The following is a 25,001-nucleotide window of genomic DNA, read 5'->3' as shown; positions in this document are numbered from 1 at the left end:
GAAAGGACGGGCCGTGTCACAAGGAAGCAGGAGGCGACCTCACAGCTCACCCTCCTGGAGGGTTCTAGAGCACCGACTGGTTTTCCTGAATCTTAATAAATAAAAGGAAAGAATCAGCATTTACCGTTTTTAAAGACAACCCAACAGCTGATGAGTAAAGGTTCTTCACTTTTAAAGAATCACAAGTTAAGAAATGCAGAAGGAACGACAGAGTTAGGACACCACCACCGTGTAAACCCAAGTGACTACCGAGAGGTTGAGCCCTGGGGACAGCCACTGTGACCCCTCGGCTCCACGTCCTGGGGAGCGAGTAACCACCCAGGAACCTGTGATCCAGGGGACCAGGCGGGAGGAGGCCAGAAGAGGGGCGGGCACTAGGGGAGAAGCCCCGCAGGCCCAGGAAGGGCCGCTAACACCAGGGAGCGAGCTCAGGACCTAAGTCAGGCAGGGAAGCCTGCTGGGTCCGGGCTTGGACGAGGCAGGAGGTGCACACAGCCACCCAGCCTTGGGGGGAGCGCCACACAGGGCAGGAGTGCCAAGAAAGAGTAGAAAGAAAAAACCAAAAACAAGAAACACTTAGCAAGCATATCAACTGAATGAGATGTGTATATGCACCCAGTTTTGTACCTTCTGTATCCTGTGATGGTCTGACATGCTGGGGGCCTTGCTGGCTGTGAAGGACCCCCCTCCTCTCCCCTTCCCAGGGCTGGCTTATTCCTGAGGACATGAAACCGCTCATTCCTATTCCACCGACGGATCAGAGCCCACGCCTCCTCTGTGGACACTCACTCTCTGGCCAAGATCCCCACCCTAATCACCAGGGCAGGGGCCAGACAGCAGGGGACACCCTGCAGCCCAGAGCTCTCATCATCCATACTGTCCAGCCCTACGTCTGCCTCACCCCTTTTTCACGTGGAAACTCCGATAAAGCCAGGCCATGCTCCCCCAGTTCCCTCTGCTCCCCTGTGGCCCCGGGAGGCCTGGCGTGACCCTTCCTCTCCAGGACTGTGAGTGACAGAGTTGCCTTCTATGGCATGAGCCTCTGTGTCGTCTCTTTGTCACCTGCGTAAGTTAGAACCCAGCTCTGAGCAGCTCACCGGACCGGGATGTCGGCACGAAGGCACGACCCTCCGAAACAAGCCCGGGGGAAGCCTCCTGAGGAGGAGGAAGGACGGCGTGCAGGAAGGATGGACGTGAATGCACCCGAGTGTGCTCAGAACTGGGCAGGGAGCTCCAGCCCCAGGCCACCTTCCGGGGTCCCTTTCAGAAGCATCCCTAACAACACAGGTAACTGGAAAGTAACGGCCTCACCAACACAGGTCATAACAGCCATCTTTCAGGAATTGAAGGTTCAACACAATGGCTGGGTCTCACGATGAAGCAGATCAGCCACCCGCACTGTCCAAAATCCCATGCGTCCCTTGTGCTGTGCCAGATGACAGCCACGTCAGGGCGGAGAACTGACAGCAGTGTGACCCGCTCTCACTGGGAAACAGTCCTTGAGGGATTTCTGGGGTCGTGACCAGAGCTAAGGACTGTGTTCTCATCTGTCTGTCACCCCTGAGAACCGGGCCACGACCAGCCCCTGGGGCCCGGCTGATAAGAAGTCCACTGGCACTCAGGCTCGTCTCTGCCGCTGACACACCGAGGACTCTCCACGCTGCTCCGCAGCCTCCTGGAACCAGCCAGAGGGAGGGCAGCTGTGTCCGGCCAGTTCCCTTGCCCGCTGAGAAAACTGACATCCACAGAAGGGCCTCGTTCCTGACAGGTGGTGGTGGAGCGAGTCTGAGCCCAGGACAGGTGTTGTTCCATAAAGTCAAAGGATGTGGCCAGTGCCCCAAATACACACGGACTTCAGAGCAAACACAGATCTAAAATGGATCTAAAATGGGGGAAATGTCAAAGACTCTGCATATCTGTGGCCCTCAGCCAGGGATCAGGGCAAATAAACCGTGAGCTCCTATGAAGACAAAGACAAACACACTTTCTGTTTGTCTAACTGCCTGGCAGGGACCTTTTAAAGGAAGCTGTGTTTGGATCACCTGTCTGTAATTTCCAAACCTGTGCTCATGGGGTCACCACACCCTGCACCCTGGGCACTCGGACACAAGACAGGCACACGTCTCAGGTGCTCCTCAGAATAAGACACAAGCAGATTAGCTTGCAAATGTATCTGAAACACACAACATCAATGCACAGAGGAAAAAAAAGCAATACATTGGAAGGGAATGAGGCCATCTTAATCTTAAGCCTCCTCACAGTTACATCAACAAGAAGAGAAAAAAAATCCAAACTGAACTTCTAGAGATGAGACTGTAACGTCAGGGACGAAAGCTGTACTGGATGGAGACGTGGCAGGTTATTCGCTGCAGATGCAAAGATCAGTGAACTTGAAGGCACAGCAGTACAAACTGTCCAAAATGAAACGGAAAGAAAAAGACACCTGCCCACCCCACCCACAAATAAGAAAAAGATATTCATCCTGACGCAGGTGAAACTGATGTCCCTAAAGGAGGAGGGGGAGGGTCAGAAAAAGCATCTGTTAAAAGGTAATTGAGGGGTTTTCCCCCAAATACTGTGAAACTATAAGCCTACAGATGCATGAAGCTCACTAACCTGCAAGCACAAGACACATGAAGAAAACCACAGCAAGGCACATCAAAATCAAATTGCTTAAAACCAGCGACCAAGACACAATCTTAAAAGCACACAGAAAAAAAGACGTATTTCATACAGAGGAACAAAGCTGACAGGAGACTGCTCACTGACTATCATGTGAGAAACAATATAGCAGCATCTCTAAAGTTCTAGGGGGAACATCTGGGCACCTAGGATTCTATATCCAGCAGAAAAAAATTCAAAAAGAAAAATAAAGGCAATATAAAGGGTTCTTTCAGAAATATAAAAGCTGAAAGTTCATCACCAGCAGACCCACACAGTAAGAGCCGTTAGAGGAAATTATTCAGACAGAAAAAAAAAAAAAACATGGAACTATGGCACATACAGACTACCCTGAATAAAGAGCGAATGAAGACACACAGAAATGGAAGCCCTAGGAGTAGGTATGTAGTAGAAAAGGACAAATCTGACTCCAGGTTAGCTCTGTTCCTTTGGCTTTAACCCTGTGTGTGCCCTGTTTCCTGGGCTTAGTCTTGCTGGTTCTGCGCCTTTTGCAAAACAATGTTGCCTAGAGCCTGAAATAGACAGGAGAGCCTACTCTGAAGGCTCTGACCTTTAAGGATATTAACACTTTTCCATTCATATAAAGATAACAAGTTGCAGAATAGGAAATAACATTTGTTTTGTTGAAGGTTTTACAGGGACACCCTGACCTGACTGACAAGGACGGCTGCAAGAACGAAGAATTCCTGCACCAAGAAGTTTGCAACAACCAACCACAACCCCCTCCCTCCCCTTTTTAGTATGAAAGGAGCATGAATTCTGACTTGGGGAAGATGGTTCTCCAAGACATTAGTCGGCCATCTCCTTGGTCTGCCAGATTTCCCAAATAAAGTGGTTATTCCTTGCCTCAACACCTCCTCTCCCAGTTTATTGGCCTGTCGTGCAGCAAGCAGAACAACTTTAGACTTAATAACAGGTATGAAAGACTTATTTCAATCTCTTTAAAAGGGAACTGGTTGTGTAAACAAACAGGAATATTGTAGAATGGAGTTCCTAACAAGAAAAAGTGAAATGTACAGCAAGAAGTTCACAAATGCCAAAAAGGAAGTAACAAACACGTCATGTGACATGCCTTCAGATACTGTAGGTGATGTACTTGGTATAATAAACCCTATGAAGAAGATGGTTATAAATTAAAAATATCCCTTCCAGACACCAAGGCAACCACTAAAACGACAAAACAGTTATAACCAATAAGCCAACAAAGGAAGTAAAGATGGGAGTCATAGAACACAGTGGACATTAAAAGTATCAGAAACAAAAACAAGCAAAACAAACAATGGACAGGACAAACCAAAAGCAAAAAACAAGATGAGAGACTTAAACCTGACCACAGCAGCAGTACAGATACTCTAAACGTTCCCAATTAAAATCAGAGGTTGTCAGATTAAATTAAAAAAGGAAAATCTGGCACTTTAAACACTTTAAAAAGCACAAACAAAAATAAAAGTATAGAAAATGATACCCTTCTGACAGTAATCAAAGGAAAGTTGGAGTAGCTGCATTAACATCAACGAAAAGTAGATTACCAGGATAAAGAGGGTCATTTCTTAGTGATAAGAGTTAATTCATCAAGTGGACTTTACAATCCTACATGTTTACAAATGGAGTAACAGAGCTTGAGAGTACCTGAAGCAAAACCTGATACAACTGGAAGAATAAACAGGAAAATCTGTAACTATGTCGGAGAGCTCACTACCCCCTCTCTGTAACTGAACACGTAGCCAGGGTATCAGCAAAGATATAAAAGCCATGAAGAGCCCTATCAACCAACTGGCCTAATTTTATTTACAGAGCATCCAGAACACAAGGATTCTACAAATGCAGGATACACATTATTTTTAAGTGTCTATAGGTCCTTTACCAAATTAGATCATATCCTGGGGCATAAATTGAAGGGGATTCAAATTTTAAAAGTATGTTCTCTTACCACAATAAAATTAAATTTGAAGTCAAACACAGAAACATCTTTGCAAAACCCTTAGACAAATAAGCAAATAACAAAATCCTCTTAATCCACGGGTCTAAAAAAATCAAAAGAAAAATTATAAAGTATTTTGAACTGAGTAAAAATAGAAAACACAACATATCAGAAATTTGGGATACTGCTAACGCAGTACTGCAGGGGAATTTCACAGTACTAAGCACTTACATCAGCAGAGACAAAAAGATCGAAAGTCAATGACCTCAGCTTTTACTTAAAGAAACTACAGAAAGAGAAAAGCAAAACCAAAATTAGCAGAAGACAATAAATACTAAAAATCAGAAAGGATATTAATAAAATAGAAAGAGAAATATATTTATTTGCTCAAAAGCAAATTCTTTTAAAAAAACTCAACGAAATTGATAAACCTTTAGCCAGAATGATGAGGAAAGAAAAGAAGACACAAATGACCCAAAGCAGGAATGGGAGAGGTGCCATCATCACAGATTCTACAAATATTAAAAGGATAACAAAGCAATAATGGGAACAACTTTGTTCTAGTAATTTTTACAACTTAGATTACGTGGACAGATTCCTTAAAGATTAAAAAACACCAACTACGTTCAAGAAAAAATTAAATAACCTGACTAGCTCTATTTAAAGTAACTGAATTTGTTTTAAAAACTTCCACAAAGAAAACTCCATGCACCAATGAATTCTATCACACATTTAAGAAATAATATCAATTCTATACAAACTCTTCCCAAAAAAATTGAACAGGAGGAAATAAACCCAAACTCTTGTATAAGATCAGCTTTACTATGATACCATATAAAGACAACACAAGAAAAGAAAGCCACAGACTTATCCTTCAGACCTAAATGGAAAAAAAACTATAAACTTTAGCACACATAGTACACACTTAATATATACACAGAGGCACACTCATACCCACGTGCACACACACACTCCTAACACATCTTCTACTCCACTCCACCATGAGGCTCCAACGTGTGCAGCACCCGTTCTCTGGAGGCGTGCACTTCTCTTGATGAAAGTATTTAATCCAGCGTCCCAAACGCTAGTATATGTCCTGGTGAAAGAGCAAAGTAGTGAATAAGAAGGGAAATCTCTTACGCACCAGCAAACTGAATAGCCTAGAAGAAATGGGTCAATTCTTAGAAACATACAACCTACCAAGGTTAAGTCAGGAAAAAATCAGAAAAATCTGAACAAACCTACTACCAGGAAGGAGATTGGATCAGTAATTGAAAACCTCGCAACACAGAAAAGCCCAGGACCCAATTGTTTCACAGGTAAATTCTACCGAACACATACAGAATAATTAATACCAATTCTTCTCAAACTCTTCCAAAAAGTAGAAGAGAAGGGAACCATTCCAAACCCATTTTATAAGACAAGCAGTACCCTGATATGAAACCAGAGGACGTCTCAGGAGAAGAAAATTACAGGCCAATAGCCTGATGAACATAGATGCAAAAATCCTCACCAAAAAAATCTGCAAACCGAATTCACCAATGCATTAAAAGGGTCATACAGCATTATCATTCCAGGGATGCAAGGATGGTTCAACATGCACAAATCAATCAATGTGATCAGCCTCATTAATAAAATGAAGAATAAAAATCATACAGTCATCTCAACACAGATACAGAACAGGCATTTGATAAAATTCAATATCCTTTCACAATTAAAACTCTCAAAGTAGGTATAGAGGGAACATAACTCAACATAATAAAGGCCATGGATGACAGTCCTGTGGCTAACATCATACTCACCGGTGAAAAGCTGAAAGTGTTTCCCGTAAGATCAGGAAACAAGACAAGGATGCCCACTCTTGGCACTTTTATTTAACATAGTTTTGAAGTTCTAGACAAAATATTTAGGCAAGAAAAAGAAATAAAAGACTTCCAAATAGGAAAAAGAGAAAACTATCTCTGTTTGCAAATGACATGATATTATACACAGAAAACCCTAAAGACGCCATCAAAAAACTGTTATAACTAATAAATGAATTCAGTGAAGTTGCAGGATACAAAATCAATATACAGAAATCTGTCTCATTTCTACATACTAACAATGAACTATCAGAAAGCACAATTAAGAAAACAATCCCAAACCTAAGGAGTAGGAATATCTGCAAATGATGTGACTGACACAGGCTTCATTTCCAGAATATAACAACAGTTCATACAACTCAGTAACAAAAAACAACCAACCCAATCTGAAAATGGGCAGAAGACCTAAACAAACATTTCTCCAATGAAGACATACAAGTGGCCAATAGGCACATGAAAAAATGCTCAATAACACTAATTATCAGAGAAATGCAAATCAAAACTACAATGAGGTATCACCTCACATCAGTCAGAATGGCCATCATTCAGAAGTCCACAAATGATACATGCTGGAGAGGGTGTGGAGAAAAGGGAACCCTCCTACACAGCTGGTGGGAATGCAGTTTGATCCAGCCATTATGGAAAACAGTATGGAGATTCCTTAAAAAACTGAAAATAGACTTATGCTATGATCCAGCAATCCCATTCTTGGGCATTTATCTGAAGAGAACTCTAATTCAAAAAGATACCTGCACCTCAATGTTCATGGCAGCACTATTTACAATAGCTAAGACGTGGAAACAACCTAAATGTCCTCTGACAGATGCCTGGATAAAGAAGCTGTGGTATATTTATACAATGGAATACTACCCAGCCATAAAAAAGAATGAAACAATGCCATTTGCAGCAACATGGAAGGACCTGGAGATCATCATTTTAAGGGAAGTAAGCCAGAAAGAGAAAGAAAAATACCATATGAGATCACTTATATGTGGAATCTAAGAAAACAAAAACAAAAAACGAACTTATTTACAAAACAGAAAAAGACTCACAGACGTAGAAAACAAACTTATGGTTACCAGTGGCAGAAGGGAGGCAGGGTGAAGGGATACACTGGAAGTTTCTATATTTGCAGATACTAACACTATGTATAAAATAGGTAAACAACAAGGTCCTACTTTATAGCACAGGGAACTTTATTTGGTATCTTATAATAGCCTGAAAGGAATATATATATATATATACATATATATATAGTTATATATATATGTATAAATATATATATATATATAATTATATATATATGTATAAATATATATATATATATGAGTGTGTGTGTGTGTAACTGAATCACTATGCTGTACATCAGAAATTAACATAACATTGTAAACTGACTATATTTCAATAACAAGAAAGAAAGAACTCACATTTACAACTGCATCAAAAAGAATAAAATACCTACAAATAAATTTAACAACAACAACAAAAAGGCAAATCTTAAGATTTCAGGAGACACATGGAACACGGAGACATTTAGAGGGAACATGTGATGTCCCCACATGTGGACCCCCTGCCACGTGCACCCTGGGTGGTGGTGCAGATGGAAAGGGGCAGTGGATGTCACAGGTGGGACAAGGGCTGATGAGGCCCCACCAGGGCCAGGGTGAGGGCATGGGCCTCGAGTCGAGGTGACACACAGCAGCTGCTTTAAAATGGAAGAAGCTGGCAAAGTGACAGATGGAGTTGTACTCTAAGGAGATAAAGAAGGAAGAGGACAGGACAGGGAGCCTCCAGGTCACACATTTCATCCTGAGAACAAACACCCAGAGTATCCCCCAGGGCAGCATCTCCAACCGTGCCCTCTCACCCAGGGGAGGCCCATCTCTCCAGCCCTCGGACGGGGCGGGCCCCGCGTCTGCTCTGACAGGAGGCAGCACGAGAGGGCCGGCTGGCGGAATGCCTGCCTCTAGGAGCCCTGCATCCCTAAAAGAAGAAAGTGATCAGTGGACTGCATAAAAACGAAACTCTGCCCTTCACACAGCACTGTTACAAAAATGAACAAACAGGCCAGATCAGGGAGAAAATATCTGCAAATCAGGCATCTAACAAAGGATGAGCAGAAAATCTATAAAGACTCCCTGTGCCTTCCTCGGGGGAAGGGGAGAAGTGCCACTGCAAGAGACCTGGAGTGGGGGGTGTCCCAGAGACAGCGGAGGGGAAGGCTGGTGGCACCACTTACCAGGGAGTCACTGACTTGGCCCTGACACTTGGCCCTGATCCCTGGGGGGCCACGATGCTGACCTCAACTGCTGGGAGGACAAGCGGACGACGGGGCAAAGAGCTCAGGCCCTCCTGTGCACATGCTCAGAGGAGAGGCCCCGGTGGGCTGAGTGGCACCCTGGTCCAGAAGCTTCCTGGTGGAGGGGAGGAAGGCGCGGGCTCGGGGAAGCGCTGGGGCAGCAGCGAGAGCCCTCAGCCGCCAGTCACCACCCCTCAGCCGGACAAGACACACATCCTGACCCAAATTCAGAAGGTCCTGGAGGCCCCAAGTGACAGCCAGGGCCATGCTCACGCCCTTCCTTCTCCTCTAGGCTTCTCCAAAACCACCGGTATCCCCGTCCGAGGGGAGGACGACAGGGAGGTGGCATTTCTTTGCGCCAACCACAGCCTCGCTCCTGGGAACAAGCACAGTGGCCGCCTGGACCAAGGCTGCCAGGGCATCTCGGACGGGCAGCTCCATGCCCAGCAAGACAACATTACAGCCAGTGTGACCCCTGCCCGCTCTGCCTGCAGGTCAAGGGCAAAGGCTGTGCCCTGGTGTTCTGTGCCCTGCACAGGGGCCGGCCCGAGTCTGCGGCCCCCTGAACCCGCCACGCAGCCCTGCGTGCGCACGCACACGCACAGACACACGCACACAACATCCCTCATGACTCCTGGCCGCTGCGTAAGCCAGGCCCGGCCAGGGTCCTCTCCTCACCCTGTTCAAGAGGAGATGTTAACACTTTCTCATAGACCTTTACCTGTCACCTCCTCTGAGATGGATTCTGACTTTGGCAGAAGTTGCTGCCACCTCCCCCTTTCACAACCCTGACTCGGGGCCCCTCCACGTCCACCTCGAGAGCAAGGCTGGATGGGCAAGTGAACTTGTCCACGTGCTTATGTCCCCAGGTCCTTGCAGGACACAAGCGGGTGCTGGGGTCCAAGGAAACCCAGGCCGTCAGTGGCCCTCGTGCTGCAAGCGGAGGCTGGACTTAGATGTGACCTGTCCCAGGTGGGCCTGCAAACCCCAGAGCTCAGCTCGCAGTGAGCGAGGTGACCAGGCACCGTGAGATGTCACCAACTGCCCCCCAGCAGGGAAGTTTCAAGTCCAGGCAGAGAATGGCAGCGCAGGCCTGCTCCACAGGGCTCCCCGCCAAGGCCAGCCCAGGTGACATCTGCCAGGGGGCAAGGTGGGGGGTGGCCGCCTGGCAGAGCCACACCCTCTCAAAGCCCCGCAACACAGCCAGCGCCTCCTCCTGCCCGTGGCCCTTTAAGCATCTTCCCCTCTGCAAATGCAGCACTCAAGTCTGAGGGAAGGAGCCAATGAACAGCAAGGCTGAAACAGTGGGTGACTTACAGCCAGGCTGTGGAGCACTGCGTCCCGACCACCCTGGGTCACATCTCCGACACGGGGATCCACCTGGCCCATCGTCACCCCAGGAGTCACTCAAATTACACCCGAACAAAAGCAGCGGCTTCGCTTACCGTGGCCAGTTCGTCAAACTTGCCGAAGAGCTCGTTGAGGAGTTTCACCAGCTCCTGGGCTGTGCACTGCGACGCCAGGCCCGTGAAGCCCACGATGTCTGCAAAGAGGATGCTGCAAGACAGAGGGGTGCAGGCTGCCCTCCTCCACGGATGGACAGGCTCCGCCACCTAGACAGACGCTTACCCTCACAAAGCACCTTGAACTAGAGCTCCCGGCTTATTCCTCCAAGCAGGCTGGCAATGAAGCTCTGCTGTTCACATCTCACAGGTGAGAGGACTGAGGCTGGGAGAGGCCAGGGGACTCTTCACAGTCACAGAGGGGGAAGTCCTGGAGCCACTCAGAGCTCCTGCAGACCCCACCAAGGACACAGGGGAGCAGCTCAAAGGCCACTAGACCTGCCCCCTCCTGGGGTGTCCCTGCGGTGGGATCGTGGCCGCGGGCACGTGAGCAGAAGCGATGTGCTCTTAAGGGAGCAGCAGCCTCCGCAGCCTCCCTCGGCTGTGCCCTCCCACGGCTGACACAGGCACTGTCAGCTTCACGGTGGCTTTCTGCGCTGCGCGGAGGGCCACCCCCGGCCCGCTACAGGGGTGGGGGGCACATCTCTCTCTTACACGCTGGGCCTCCGCTTCCTACAGAACCCGGGTCAGTCTAAACAACACAGTGTCCACCCGCAGCGCACAGCTGTCTTCCCGGATGCTGCAAAGGATGTAAACGCTTTAAACAGTGAAAACAGCACGGAGGACCCAGGCAGCACAGAGAACATGCAGAATCACGGACGGCCTCCCCGAGCCGCATGTTTGGGAGCAGCCAGGGTTCCTGACGAGCCCTCCAAGCGCCCGAACCCCCACACATGTGAGGGATGAGCGAGATGTCACCGGGGGCCTCTCTCGGAGGGAGGCACTCCGGGGAACCCACAAGGGAGAGGCCACGGGGCTTGAACACGGAGCCGCCGGACCAGCGCCAGGCGCCACCTCCGGACCTCTCATCCCAGGGGACAGTGAGCCCCTCACTCTTGAAGACACTGCACAGCCAACTTTTGTCACCTGCAGCCTAAAGCGTCCTCAGCTGTGAGACCTGGGAGGTCACACACAGGGGTACATGAAGGGGTCTGACAGTGACTTGGAATTATAGAAGTTCGATTTTTGGACACAACTGTGTTCATATCTTGATTCCTGATGTCAGATCTTAATTCAGTCCTGTATTTTTAATAATACTTCATGCCAGACAGTGGGGACCCCTGTCACAAGCAGTAAGTGGGGATCATGTCATGGGCAGAAAGCGGGAGCCCACATCTCAGAGGGGCTTCTCCCTCACCCCACCACGTCCACCACGCCCTGCCCATGCGCAGAGAGCCCCCAGGGCTCACCCCACCACGAGTCTCATATCCTTTTGTCATCCCCTAACTGTGGAACAGCATCCCCCACTGAGACTCGGAGCACGTAAGGATGCAGACTCCAACCTGTACATCCCATAGCACCAAACGCAGAGCAAGGGGAATGCGTACTTTTGCTATGAAATGGATGAATGGGTGGGTAAAAAAACTGGGTGTCTAGGCTATAAGGAGTGTCACTGATACTGCGAAGCTGGGAGACAGAGCTGGCTGCAAGAGTGTGCGGGGAGACAGACAGCACAGGTTTTCTCCCCTCTCTTTTGGTATAAAATTCAGGCTTATTTACACCTTTGAGGAGCCACCATTTTCTCCTTCTCTACTCTATAACTAACCATGCGTTCACATGCCTTTCTGCACCCACTGTCTTCTCAGCCTCTGCCCAGTCATGGCGTTTCACGAACACGGACTGAGCACTGCCAACCCCCATGCTAGGAAAGCCCCCCAGCGCTGGCCCTGTCTGTCCTCCTCAGCCTCCCGCTGAAGCACCCTGACATCCTCCATGCACACAGGCAAGCACGTGTGCAGGACCTCTTACACGCCAGGTCCCTGTCCTCAGGAGCTCAACATCCGGAGAAGGCGGCTCCGAGCAGGGAGGGATGGAGCACAGGGAAGCGATGATACGGGAAGCCCAGATTTCTGCAGGGAGGCACAACACCCACTTGGCTGATGCAGCCAGGCTGGAGCAGGGTCTGGAGCCCACCCAGGAATTTATCCAGACCAACAGGGAAGGAAGGAGGGAAAAACTGAAGAAGAAAGGAAGAGCGGGTTGATTCAGAAGTACAAATAGCACCTGGGAAACTAAGATGAGTGTGAAACCATATAATCATATAAAAAGCTAAGAGATCCAGAGTGGCTGAAACACGGGTCCAAGTAATAAGCAGCAGGGCACAGTCTCCAGGATGAGGGGGTTCCTGAGCGTCAGCCCGGGAAAGGCAGGAGGGGAACAGCAGTGAGAGCCTGGACTCCAGTCAGACTGTCCGGCTCCCCCATGTACAGCAACAGGACCATGAGCAACTTAGCCAACACCTTCATGTGTCAGTCCTTCCATCTGCAAAATGGGAACAAGACTGGAGTCCATCTCATAGGTTGTGAGGGGTACATGGATTAACAAAGCACTTAGAATAATACCCTGGACCTAGTAAGAGCGCAACCATTGCTTCTTTATAGTAACTAGCAAGTGTTCTAATGCAACAAATATTTACTGAAGGGTATCTGTGCTAGGTAGTGCTCCAGGGGCTTGGGTCTTCAGCAGTGAAGGCAAGAGTCAAACATCACTGCCCTCCAGAAGCTTCCATTCTAGTCGGGGGAGGTATTTCAAGGGTGACATGTGTGACTATGGAGAAAAATGAAACAATGACGATCAGTATGGAGCCATGAGCAATGTTAACTAGAACAGGTTAGGGGACACTTGAGACCCGAATGGGGGGAAGCCATGAAGACACTGGGAGAAAGCGGGTCTAGGCAGAGGGAACAGCTGCAGTTTTGGCTCGATACAATTCTTGTGTTTTTAGTTCAGCCTTTGAATATGCCATCGCATTGTCTTGTGGCCTCCATAATTTCTGATGAGACAGATCCTAAAACCTTTATTAAGGTTCTGTGTAACAAGTTACTTCCCTCTTCCTGCTTTCAAGATTCTCTCCTTGTCTTTGGCTCTTGAGAGTTTCATTTTGCTGTGTCTAGGTGTGGATTTTTTGAGTTTATCCTAATTGAGATTCTTTGTTATTTAGGTTAGTGTATTTCATCAAATTTGGGATATTTTTAGCCATTGCTTTTTCAAATACTTCTTCTGCCCCTTTTTCTTTCCTCTTTTCTGAGATTCTCATCATGAGTGTGTTGCTATTTTTGATGGTCTCCCTCAAGCCTCTGAGGCTCTGTTCCTCTATCTTTGTCCTTTTTTCATTCTGTTCGTCAGACTGGGTAAACTAATTGAACTACCTTGAAATTCACTGATTCTTTCTTCAGCCTCAAATCTGCTGTTAAGCCCCCAGGTGAATTTTTCATTTCAGTTATTTTGTTTTTCAAATTTGGAATTTCTATTAGGTTGGATTTTTGTGGAGGGAGTGAGGCTTACTTACTTATTTATTCATTTATTTTAACGGTGGCACTGAGGATTCAGCCCAGAACCCTGTGCATGCTAAGCACGCACTCTGCTACTGAGCTACATCCTCCACCATCTTGACTTGTTTATTGTTAAAAATAATTTCTATCTCTTTATTGGTATTCCTTCTTTGATGAGGAATTATTCTGATACTTTCCTTTAGCTTTTTTGACATTGTTCGTTCTTTGAGCATATTTAAAGTAGCTGATTTTAAAGGTTTTATCAAATAAGTTCAATGTCTGGGCTTCCTCTGGGATAGTTTCTATTCACTGCCTTTTTTTTTTTTATTCCTGTGTAAGCCACGCATTCGTGTTTTTTTGCATGTCTCGTATTTTTATTAAAAACTGGATAACATACTGTGGCAACTCTGAAAATCATTCCCCTACCCCATCTCAGGGTTTGCTGTTTGTTTGCTGCCATTGCTGTTTATTGTGTTTTTTATTTAGTGACTTTCCTGAGCTAATTCTGTAAATTCTGTATTCCTTGCTACGTGAAGCAACTAAAGTCTCTGCTTTGTTATCTTAGTGGTCAGCTAATGACTACACGGAAGTCTCCTTAGATGGCTAGGGCCAAAGAGTCTCTCAGTCTTTGACAACATGGTGTGTGTGCATGCTGGAGCATGATGTCAGCACTCAGCCAGGGAATTACAACTTGGCCTTAACCTTCACTTCCTGCTTGCACAGCGCCTCAAGGTCATGCAGAGGTGAGAACTAAGGGCCTTCTCAGGTCTTTCCTGAGCATGCAAACATTCCTACACTCGTACATGGTCTCCTGATTCCCAGAAATACTCCCTTTCAAAGCCCTTGATGGACATCTTATTCCTGTTTTCCCTTTATGGTTTTTGATTACCTTGCTATCGGCCTTCTCTGTTGTCATTGCCTAAGGTAGCTATGATATTAAACAACTGACACTGACTGTTTTCAACAAATGTCCAGGCAAAGGCTGTACATACTGAATGTGAGTCAGCTCAGATAAAGGTAAGCCCATCAGTGGTGTTTTCCAGTGAATTTCCAGACGGTCAAATAATTTTCTGTGAATGGGGTTTTGAAAGACTGCCAGCCAAGTTCTGCCCCTGCCAGACGCTGCCAGGCTACAGGTTTTCATCATGATGGCAGCTGTTGGCTTTCAAACCTTTTGTGAACTGGGAGATGGGAGGATGGAATAGAGCAAGTTAAAATTGCACCAAGCTCACTGTTCTTACCAAGATTTTGCTGTTTTTCTTAAATGAACATTCCCGGATTCCTGCTAGACTTTGGTTAATTTGCAATGTTCTAACAATGTTGATTCAGACCATTTTCTCCAACGCTGTCATTGCTTCTATGGAGGAGAGGGTTCTCATGGTGTTCCACCATTCCCAATGGCATCAGCCACTGTGAGTTGCGAATGGCACACTGAGCTTGGATGTAACAAGGATAGTAGAGAGGGCACTGAGATGTTTGTATTGGGGCTGTAGAAAGATGTCTCTGAACCCTGCTAGAGGGTGGCCAGCGGGGCTAGTGTGCAGCTGGCATCATCTGTGACAGGGAGTCTCAGCTTCCTCTCCCATCTCAGGGCTGTCTTGCCTGCATCCAGCACACTGGTCCACCAGGGAACATGGGTGGAAAATTTCCAGCAGCAAAGGGAATTAATGAGTCACCACATCTGTATTTGTTGTCACAGGTAGAGGAGAGGGAGGGAAAGGCACCTGGGTGCCCATCTTCACCTGCAGCACTAGAAGACTCTTCATGTCTGATGCTCTTTCCCTGCTGTGCACAGATGCTCTGCCCTGGCAATGTGCTCCTTGGATTGTTCGAGTGATCTGATCTCAGTCAGGGGCTGGGCCACTAAATTGTGTCCAAAGTCTAGGCAGATGTCAGAATCAGCCAATCCTAGTCTAGCTCCAACCACACCACTTACTAGGCAGGGAGTTCTGCACACTCACTTCACTTTGCTGATCCTCAATTTCCTCACATATAAAGTGGAGGGACAGGACCCATGGATATCAGGGGTACGATGACATTAAAGAGAACCATGTGTCCAGTGGAGAGGTGTGTCCTGCCCGGGCATAAATGCTCGCCCCACATACGGGGCCTTAAGTCCCCTCAGCTTCAGTGTCCTCTGTAGGAGGACAGCACTGGTCCTCACTGAGAGGCACAACAGTGGGAGTGAGTGCACTCAGCAGAAGCTATTAGCCACGCCGGCCCCCACACAGGGGCACCTTGGACCTTGCTGGGGAGGTGCTGGCAGCAGCAGCCCCTGGCTCACTTTGGATGAACAGGCACCAGCTCGCAGGGACACAGTCTGAGTCTCTTGACACAAACAGAACAAGGATGTCTTCTCCTTTTGTCCTTAGGGGTGCGATGAGCAGGGAGGCCTGACACCAACACCCAGGGAAGCCAGTAAAGAACAGCGAGAAGGGAGAAAGCTTCAGACCTTCAAACCTCATCTCCCACCTGAGTGACACTTATGGTAAAGTATTACCCCCAGACAGGCAGCGCTCAGCTACCCCGAGGACCGTAGAAGGGAATACAAGATTTAATACAGTAAACTGCTTTTTAACAGGCCCTTTGAAAACAAACAAGCAAACCTCAGAGTGTCCAGGGAGAGGTGGCTCACTCCAAGGGCTCAGTTTCCTCACCTATACAATGGAACAACAACCCCCACCTCCGGGGGTGGCCGCGAGAGGAACAGAGTGAGAGAACACCTCACCCCAGAGCCTGGCACCAACCAGAACAATGTTTGGTTACTGACCCGACGCAGGCAAATTCCCTGCCCAAAGGCCGCTGCCCAAACCCGGCACAGGAACAGAGTTCTGACCCTCTCTAACCAACGCAGGAAGTAAAAGGTGCAGAATGAGAAAACGGGAGAGAACAGCTGTGGAATGAAGGCAACACACCGCTCCCCTGCCGGGCAAGTGTTCACCTGGGCTCCTGACCCACACCCACTCCCTCCTTCCCTCAAACTAGGACCCTCTGCTCACCTCCACCCCCACCTCCTATCTCTGCCATCACCTCCACCCCCTCCCTCCCCCTCCCCCTCCCTCACCTCCCACCTCGGCTCCCCAGGCCCACTGCAGGGCCAGGCCAGCGCCAGCGCCAGCCCTACCTCACGTTGTCATGCCGCTGGATGTAAATCTTGTGGAAAATCCTCTCCGGGGGCTTTAGGAAGTCCTCCTTCATCTCCATGGCAACGTTCCGCGGCAGGAGGCTCATGAGCAGCCGCTCCTGGACAGGAGAGACGGGCCCATGTGACATGGCAGCTCCTCTCCGTGCTTCCTCCACGCTCCCACCCCAGTGAGGTGGGTGCCGGGGAGCTGCCCTCCACGAGCATGTGGTCCGGTCCTACAGACGCTGCCCGGCCCCAGAGCCTGGGTGGGCAGCACCCAGGCCTGGACTGTCACTGCACGGGTCACTGGCTCCCAGAGCGATGGGCAAGCACCAGCATCACCTCCAGAACACCTGACCCCAGTCGGCTTTCGTCAGGCGATGCGATGGTGGTTCAATACTGAAATACCCATCAGTGTTATACAGCATAGCCCACAGGATAAAAATTAAAACCACATAGCAATTAATACTGAAAAATAATTTGACAAAACTCAACATCCATTCATGATGAAAAGTATCAGAAAAACAGGAAGAGAGGGAAACATCTTCATCTTGATCAAGAACATCCAGAAAAAACAGCTAACATCCATTTAGGGTATAACGTTGAACACTGTCAAGAACAAGGCAAGGAAGCCCACTCTCATCACTTTTATTCAACTTGGCATGAGGTGCATCCACTCAGTGCCACAGACAAGAAAAGGAAATAAAAGGCACACAGATTAGAAAGGAAGATATTATACTATTTATTTCCCGATGACATGATGGTCCACATAAGAAACACAAAGGACTCTATAAAACCAAGATAAAATAAAACTGTATCCAAAAAACCAGAAAGTTTCTAGAACAATAACTGAGTTCAGAAGGTTATACGACACAAGAACAACACACAATAATCAGCTGTATTTCTACAAACTAGCAATGGACACACAGACATGGGTATTAAAAACATGATATCCCTGGCCAGTCTGCAACATCTGACTGCGGCATCCGGAGGGGCAGTGACCCACCCGCCCGCAGCAGAGGAGAACTGCATCTGACCCCGTGTTAGGAGGAGGCGCGATCTGCTTGCCGACAGGTGCTGGGAGCAGCACAGAAGAGGGCGCCAAAGGAGGGCCTATGAAAACAAGCTGAGCTTCCAAAACAAGACGAAGACAGAAGGACTTCACATTAAAAGCACACAGACTCCAGGAGAACACCGACAATCCCTTTTTTTGGTTTGTTTTTTGTTTTTTTTTGTTTGTTTGTTTTTTGTTTTGTTCTTAAATCTGTTTTTACCTGTTCTATTTTCAATTACTCTCTTAATTTTTACTTCTTAATTCATTTCTATTTCTCTTGGGTTTTCATGTCCTGTTACTGATTAGACACAGGCTTCAAACACATCTATTCATCTCCCCACCCCTTTTTTTTTCTTTTTTTTCTTTTTTTTTTAAAGGTTTTAAAAGGACGTCTCCACCCGATTAATACTCTGCTTCAGTCCGCTCTTCTATTATTCATTATACACTGTTTTCAAACCCTCTTTCTCCCTTCTTTTAAAAATCTTTCTCTCTCTCTATTTTTTTCTCTTTTTTTTTCTAAGTTCTATTCCTAAATAGGCATTAGATAGATAAAATCCTTAAGATCCAAAATAGACAACTGATACTCCATAAACCACAGTGCCAGAGAGGTATGAGCAAGATGAAGAAGCAGAGAAAACTTTCCCAATTAAAAGAACAAGAGGAATCCCCTGAAAGAAAGATCAATGAAATAGACATCAATAGCCTACTAGATCAAGATTTCAAAAAAGGAGTGATCAAATTGCTGAAGGAATTAAAAGAGATAGTGCTTAGAGATATAAAATATGTCAAAAGTGAAATTGAAGCTATAAAGAAGAGCCAAGCAGAATGGGTAAACTCACTGACAGAGATGAGGAATGATCTAATAGCTGTGCAAAGCCGACTAGTTAATGCAGAGGAACGAATTAGTGATCTAGAAGACAGGGCAACAGAAAGCACCCATTCAGAAGAACTACAAGATAAGCAAATAAAAAATAATGATAATAGCATAAAGGACCTATGGGATAATATAAAGCATCCCAATCTTTGCATAATAGGGGTCCCAGAAGGGGAAGAAGGATCAAAGGGGATTGAAAAGGTTTTTGAAGAAATCATGACTGAAAACTTCCCAAACTTAAAAAAGGAATCAGATATCCAAGTACAGGAAGCTCAGAGGGTCCCAAACAGGAAGAATCCAAATAGACCCACACCAAGACATATCATAAGATGGCCAGAGTCAATGATAAAGAAATTATTCTAAAGGCAGCAAGAGAAAAGCAAAGAGTGAATTACAAGGGAACCCCCATAAGGCTCTCAGCTGATTTCTCTACACAAACACTACAGGCCAGAAGGGAGTGGCAAGATATATTCAAAGCCCTGAATGAAAAAAAGATGCAGCCTAGGATACTTTATCCAGCAAGGCTATCTTTTAGGATAGAAGGAGAAATAAAGAGTTTCACAGACAAAAAAAAGCTGCAGGAGTTTACCAACACTAAACCCATGCTAAAAGAAATATTGAAAGGGCTATTCTAAATAGAAAAGCAGCAGGATGCTACAGAAATGAGAAACTCACAACTGGAAAGGAGATAACTCATGAATTACAAATAAAGAAAACACGAAATTATAAAAGAAGACATACAGATCACTGAGAGTGGGAGAGGGAGGCAGGGAAATATAGAATTTTTTTTCTTTCTTTTTTAAATTTTTTAACAGTAGGATGGGTTTGAGATCATGTTATTATCAGTTTAATAAAAACAGGTATAGGTTAATAGATTTACAAAAAAGGGTAACCACAAGTCAAAAATTTTCAAGGGAGTCACAAAAATTAAATAAAATCCATGATAATACAAAGGAAAATTACCAAACCACAAAAGGAAGAAGAAAGGACAAACAGGATATACCAATTCAACTGCAAAGATAAGTTCAAAATGGCAATAAACACACATCTATCATTAATTACTGTACATGTTAATGGACTAAATGCTCCAGTCAAAAGACATAGGGTGGCAGACTGGATAATAAAGCAAGAACCTTCAAAATGCTGCATACAAGAGACCCACTTTAGGGAGAAGGACACATATAGATTGAGAGTGAAAGGATGGAAAAGGATATGCCACGCAAATGGAAAAGCCAAAAAAGCAGGTGTTGCAGTACTGATTTCAGACAAAATAGACTTTAAAACAAAGGCCATAAAGATAAAGAGGGACATTTTATAATGATTAAAGGAGTGATACAAGATGAAGATATTACACTCGTTAATATATATGCACCCAATATAGGAGCACCTAAGTACATACAAGAATTACTAACAGAGATAAAGGGGGATATTGATGGGAATACAATCATAATTGGAGATTTTAACACTGCATTAACATCACTAGACAGATCTTCCAGACAGAAAATAAACAAGGCAACAGAGGAATTAAATACTACAATAGAAAAACTAGATTTGGTGGATATTTTCAGAGCATTACACCCCCAAAAAATAGAATATACATTCTTTTCAAGTGCACATGGAACATTTTCCAGGATCGATCATGTACTTGGACACAAAAGAAACTTCAACAAATTTAAGAAGATAGAAATTATCTCAAGCATCTTTACTGACCACAATGCCATGAAACTGGAAATCAACAACAGAGAAACAAAGGAGAAAAAAGAAAAGCATGGAGATTAAACAATATGTTATTGAAAAAACAATGGATCAATGAGGAAATCAAAGCTGAAATTAAAAAATACCTTGAGACAAATGATAATGAAAGCACAACCACTCAAAACCTATGGGACACAGCAAAGGCAGTGCTAAGAGGGAAGTTTACAGTGATACAGGTCTTCCTCAAAAAAGAAGAACAATCTCAAATAACAAGTTAACCCACCACCTGAATCAATTAGAAAAAGAAGAACAAAAAGCCCCAAAAAGCAGCAGAAGGAAGGAAATAATAAAGATCAGAGAGGAATTAAATACAATAGAGATTAACAAGACCATAGAAAAAAATCAACCAAACCAAAAGCTGGTTTTTTGAAAAAGTAAATAAAATCGACAAACCTCTGGCCAAACTCACAAAGAAGAAAAAAGAGAGCACAAATTAGCAAAATAAGAAAGGAAAATGGAGAAATTACAACGAACAAAATAGAAATACAGAATATCATACGAGAATATTATGAAAAACTATATGGAACCAAACTGGATAACCTAGAGGAGATGGACAAGTTTCTGGAAACTTACTGTCCACCAAAACTGAATCAAGAAGAAACTGAACACTTGAACAATCCGATCACTAGAAAGGAAATAGAAATAGCAATTAAAAATCTCCCTACAAATAAAAGTCCAGGACCGGATGGCTTCACCGGGGAATTCTACCAAACATACAAAGAAGAACTCATACCAGTCCTTCTCAAACTCTTCCAGACGATTGAAAAGGAGGGAATACTCCCAAACTCATTCTATGAAGCCACCATCACCCTGATACCAAAACCAGGCAAAGACACTACAAATAAAGAGAATTATAGGCCAATATCACTGATGAACATAGACGCCAAAATCCTCACCAAAATTTTAGCAAATAGAATCCAACAACACATAAAAAAGATTATTCATCATGACCAAGTGGGGTTCATCCCAGGGACACAAGGCTGGTTCAACATACGCAAATCAATCAATGTAATACATCACATCAACAAGAGAAAGGACAAAAACCACATGATCATCTCAATCGATGCAGAAAAAGCATTTGATAAAATTCAACACCCATTTATGATTAAAAACTCTCGCCAAAGTGGGTATAGAGGGAACATATCTCAACATAATGAAAGCTATATATGACAAACCTACAGCCAGCATAGTTCTCAACGGTGAAAAACTCAAAAGTTTCCCACTAAAATCTGGGACAAGACAAGGATGCCCACTATCACCACTCCTATTCAACATAGTCCTGGAAGTCCTAGCCACAGCAATCAGGCAAGAGGAAGAAATAAAAGGGATCCAAATTGGAAAAGAAGAGGTAAAAGTGTCATTATATGCTGATGACATGTTACTATATATAGAAAACCTTAAAAGGTCCACACAAAAGCTACTAGAGCTGATCGAAGAATTCAGCAAGGTAGCAGGTTACAAAATTAATGTTCAAAAATCAGTTGCATTTCTTTACACTAACGATAAATCAACAGAAAAAGAAAGTAAAGAAACAATCCCCTTTAAAATAGCAACCAAAGTAATAAAATATCTGGGAATAAATCTAACCAAGGAGGTGAAAGAATTATACACAGAAAACTATAAACCGTTGATGAAGGAAATTAAAGAAGACTTTAAAAAATGGAAAGATATTCCATGCTCTTGGATTGGAAGAATCAATATTGTTAAAATGGTCACACTGCCCAAGGCAATCTACAGATTTAATGCAATCCCTATCCAATTACCCAGGACATATTTCACAGAACTAGAACAAATCATAATAAAATTTATATGGAACCATCAAAGACCTAGAATTGCTAAAGCATTACTGAAGAGAAAGAAAGAGGCTGGAGGAATAACTCTCCCAGACTTCAGACAATACTATAGAGCTACAGTCATCAAGACAGCATGGTATTGGTACCAAAACAGACATATAGACCAATGGAACAGAATAGAGAGCCCAGAAATGAACCCACAAACTTTTGGTCAACTAATCTTCAACAAAGGAGGCAAGAATATACAATGGAATAAAGACAGTCTCTTCAGCAAATGGTGTTGGGAAAACTGGACAGCAGCATGTAAAACAATGAAGCTAAACACACCCTTACACCATATACAAAAATCAACTCAAAATGGATTAAAGACTTAAACATAAGACAAGATACAATAAACCTCCTAGAGGAAAACATAGGCAAAACATTATCTGACATACATTTCAAAAATGTTCTCCTAGAAGAAATAAAAGCAAGAATAAACAAATGGGACCTAATGAAACTTACAAGCTTCTGCAGAGCAAAGGAAACCAGGAATAAAACAGGAATAAATAAAGAATAAAACAAGAAGAAAACCTACGGAATGGGAGAAAATTTTTGCAAGTGAAACCAACAAAGGCTTGATCTCCAAAATATGTAAGCAGCTCATACGACTCAATAAGAAAAAAATAAACAACCCAATCCAAAAATGGGCAGAAGACCTAAACAAGCAATTCTCCAAGGAAGACATACAAATGATCAAAAAGCACATGAAAAAATGTTCAATATCACTAATTATCAGAGAAATGCAAATCAAAACTACAATGAGGTTATCACCTCACACCAGTCAGAATGGCCGTCATTCAAAAATCCAAAAATGACAAATGCTGGAGAGGCTGTGGAGAAAGGGGAACCCTCCTACACTGCTGGTGGGAATGCAGTTTGGTGCAGCCACTATGGAAAACAGTGTGGAGATTCCTCAAAAGACTAGGAATAGACTTACCATATGACCCAGGAATCCCACTCCTGGGCTTGTATCCAGAAGGAACCCTACTTCAGGATGACATCTGCACTCCAATGTTCATAGCAGCACTATTTACAATAGCCAAAACATGGAAACAGCCTAAATGTCCATCAACAGGTGACTGGATAAAGAAGAGGTGGTATATTTATACAATGGAATACTACTCAGCCATAAAAACCGACAACATAATGCCATTTGCAGCAACATGGATGCTCCTGGAGAATGTCATTCTAAGTGAAGTAAGCCAGAAAGAGAAAGAAAAATACCATATGAGATCGCTCATATGTGGAATCTAAAAAACAAAAACAAACAAACAAACAAAAACAAAGCATAAATACAGGACAGAAATAGACTCACGGACAGAGAATACAGACTTGTGGTTACCAGGGGGGTGGAGGGTGGGAAGGGATAGACTGGGATTTCAAAATTGTAGAATAGATAAACAAGATTACACTGTATAGCACAGGGAAATATACACAAAATGTTATGATAAATCACAGAGGAAAAAATGTGACAATGAGTGTGTATATGTCCATGAATGACTGAAAAATTGTGCTGAACACTGGAATTTGACATAACACTGTAAAATGATTATGAATCAATAAAAAATGTTGAAAAAAGTGATATCATTTACTATCACTCAAAAAGAATCAAATATTTAGGCGTATTCTATCAAGACATGTAGAGGACCGGCATGCTGAGAACTGTGAAACACTAATTAAAGAGCCCAAAGAAGAGCTAAATAAATGGAGAGACATACAACTTTCACTGATTCAAAGATAATACAGTAAAATGTCAATTCTCCCCAAATTGACAGACAGGCTTAGCACAAATCCTACCAAAATCTCTATAAAGTCTTTGATAGACATAGGCCAGATTATTCTGAAACTTACACAGAAAGGGAAAGAAACAATAATAATTAAAATAATTTTGAGAAGGAACCACAAAATGGGGGGACTCACGCTACCGGATTTCAAGATTTATGGGATGGCCACAATAATCAGGGTTATGGAAGGATAAACACACAGGACAATGGAACAGAACACAGAACTCATAAATAAACTCACACAAACATGCCCAACTGGTTTTTGACAAAGTGATGAAAGCAATTCAATAAAGGAGATAACAGTGTTTTCAACAAAAGGTGTGGGAGCAAGAAGACGTCCATAGGCAAAAAAAAAAAAAAAATAAGAAAAGAAACCTGGACTTAAACCTCACACTTCATGCAAAATATTAATTCAAAATATATCATCTATTTAAATGTAAATAATAAAAGTTAAAACTTAGAAAACCCGTTAGAGAAATCTTTAAGATCTAAGCCAAGCAAAGAGTCCTTAGACTTGACACAGAAAGCACAATCAATAAAAGGGAATGCTGATAAACTAAACTTCATCAACATGAAAAACAATCGATCTTTGAGGACCTTGTTAAGAGAATGAAAAGACTCTAAGACTGGGAGGAAATGCTTGCCAACCACATATCCAAGAGAGAACTAGTATCTAGAATGTATAAAGAATTCTCAAAGCTTAAAAGTAGAAGATAGATGATAGATAGATGGAGTAGACAGACAGATGGATACCTAGATGGATTAGACAGACAGACAGACAGACAGACATATAGATAAAATCATATTCATAGTAGCCCCGAACTAGAAACAATCAAGATGTCCTTCAAGAAGTGAGTAGTTAAGCAAACGGTGGTCCATCCGCACCACTCGGCAATGAAAGGCCTATTGATGCAGCA

At 44.3% G+C, this 25,001-nt stretch overlaps 1 protein-coding gene across 3 annotated transcripts in view; it reads right to left on the bottom strand.

Annotated features, from left to right (window-relative positions):
* The window catches only part of ADCY1 (adenylate cyclase 1), a 110,942-nt gene that overhangs the window by 52,308 nt on the left and 33,633 nt on the right, over positions 1-25,001 (bottom strand). For all 3 annotated transcript variants that reach the window (XM_072965300.1, XM_072965301.1, XM_072965302.1), the window contains exons 3-4: positions 16,783-16,901; positions 10,210-10,321 (exon numbers count right to left, since the gene is read on the bottom strand). In XM_072965300.1, coding sequence (XP_072821401.1) covers positions 10,210-10,321; positions 16,783-16,901 — 231 coding nt within the window. The remainder of the gene's footprint in view (positions 1-10,209; positions 10,322-16,782; positions 16,902-25,001) is intronic.

This window comes from Vicugna pacos, chromosome 7 (genome assembly GCF_048564905.1).
Source record: "Vicugna pacos chromosome 7, VicPac4, whole genome shotgun sequence".
Taxonomy (NCBI): Eukaryota; Metazoa; Chordata; class Mammalia; order Artiodactyla; family Camelidae; genus Vicugna; species Vicugna pacos.
This window is presented reverse-complemented; position numbering and strand designations above follow the sequence as displayed.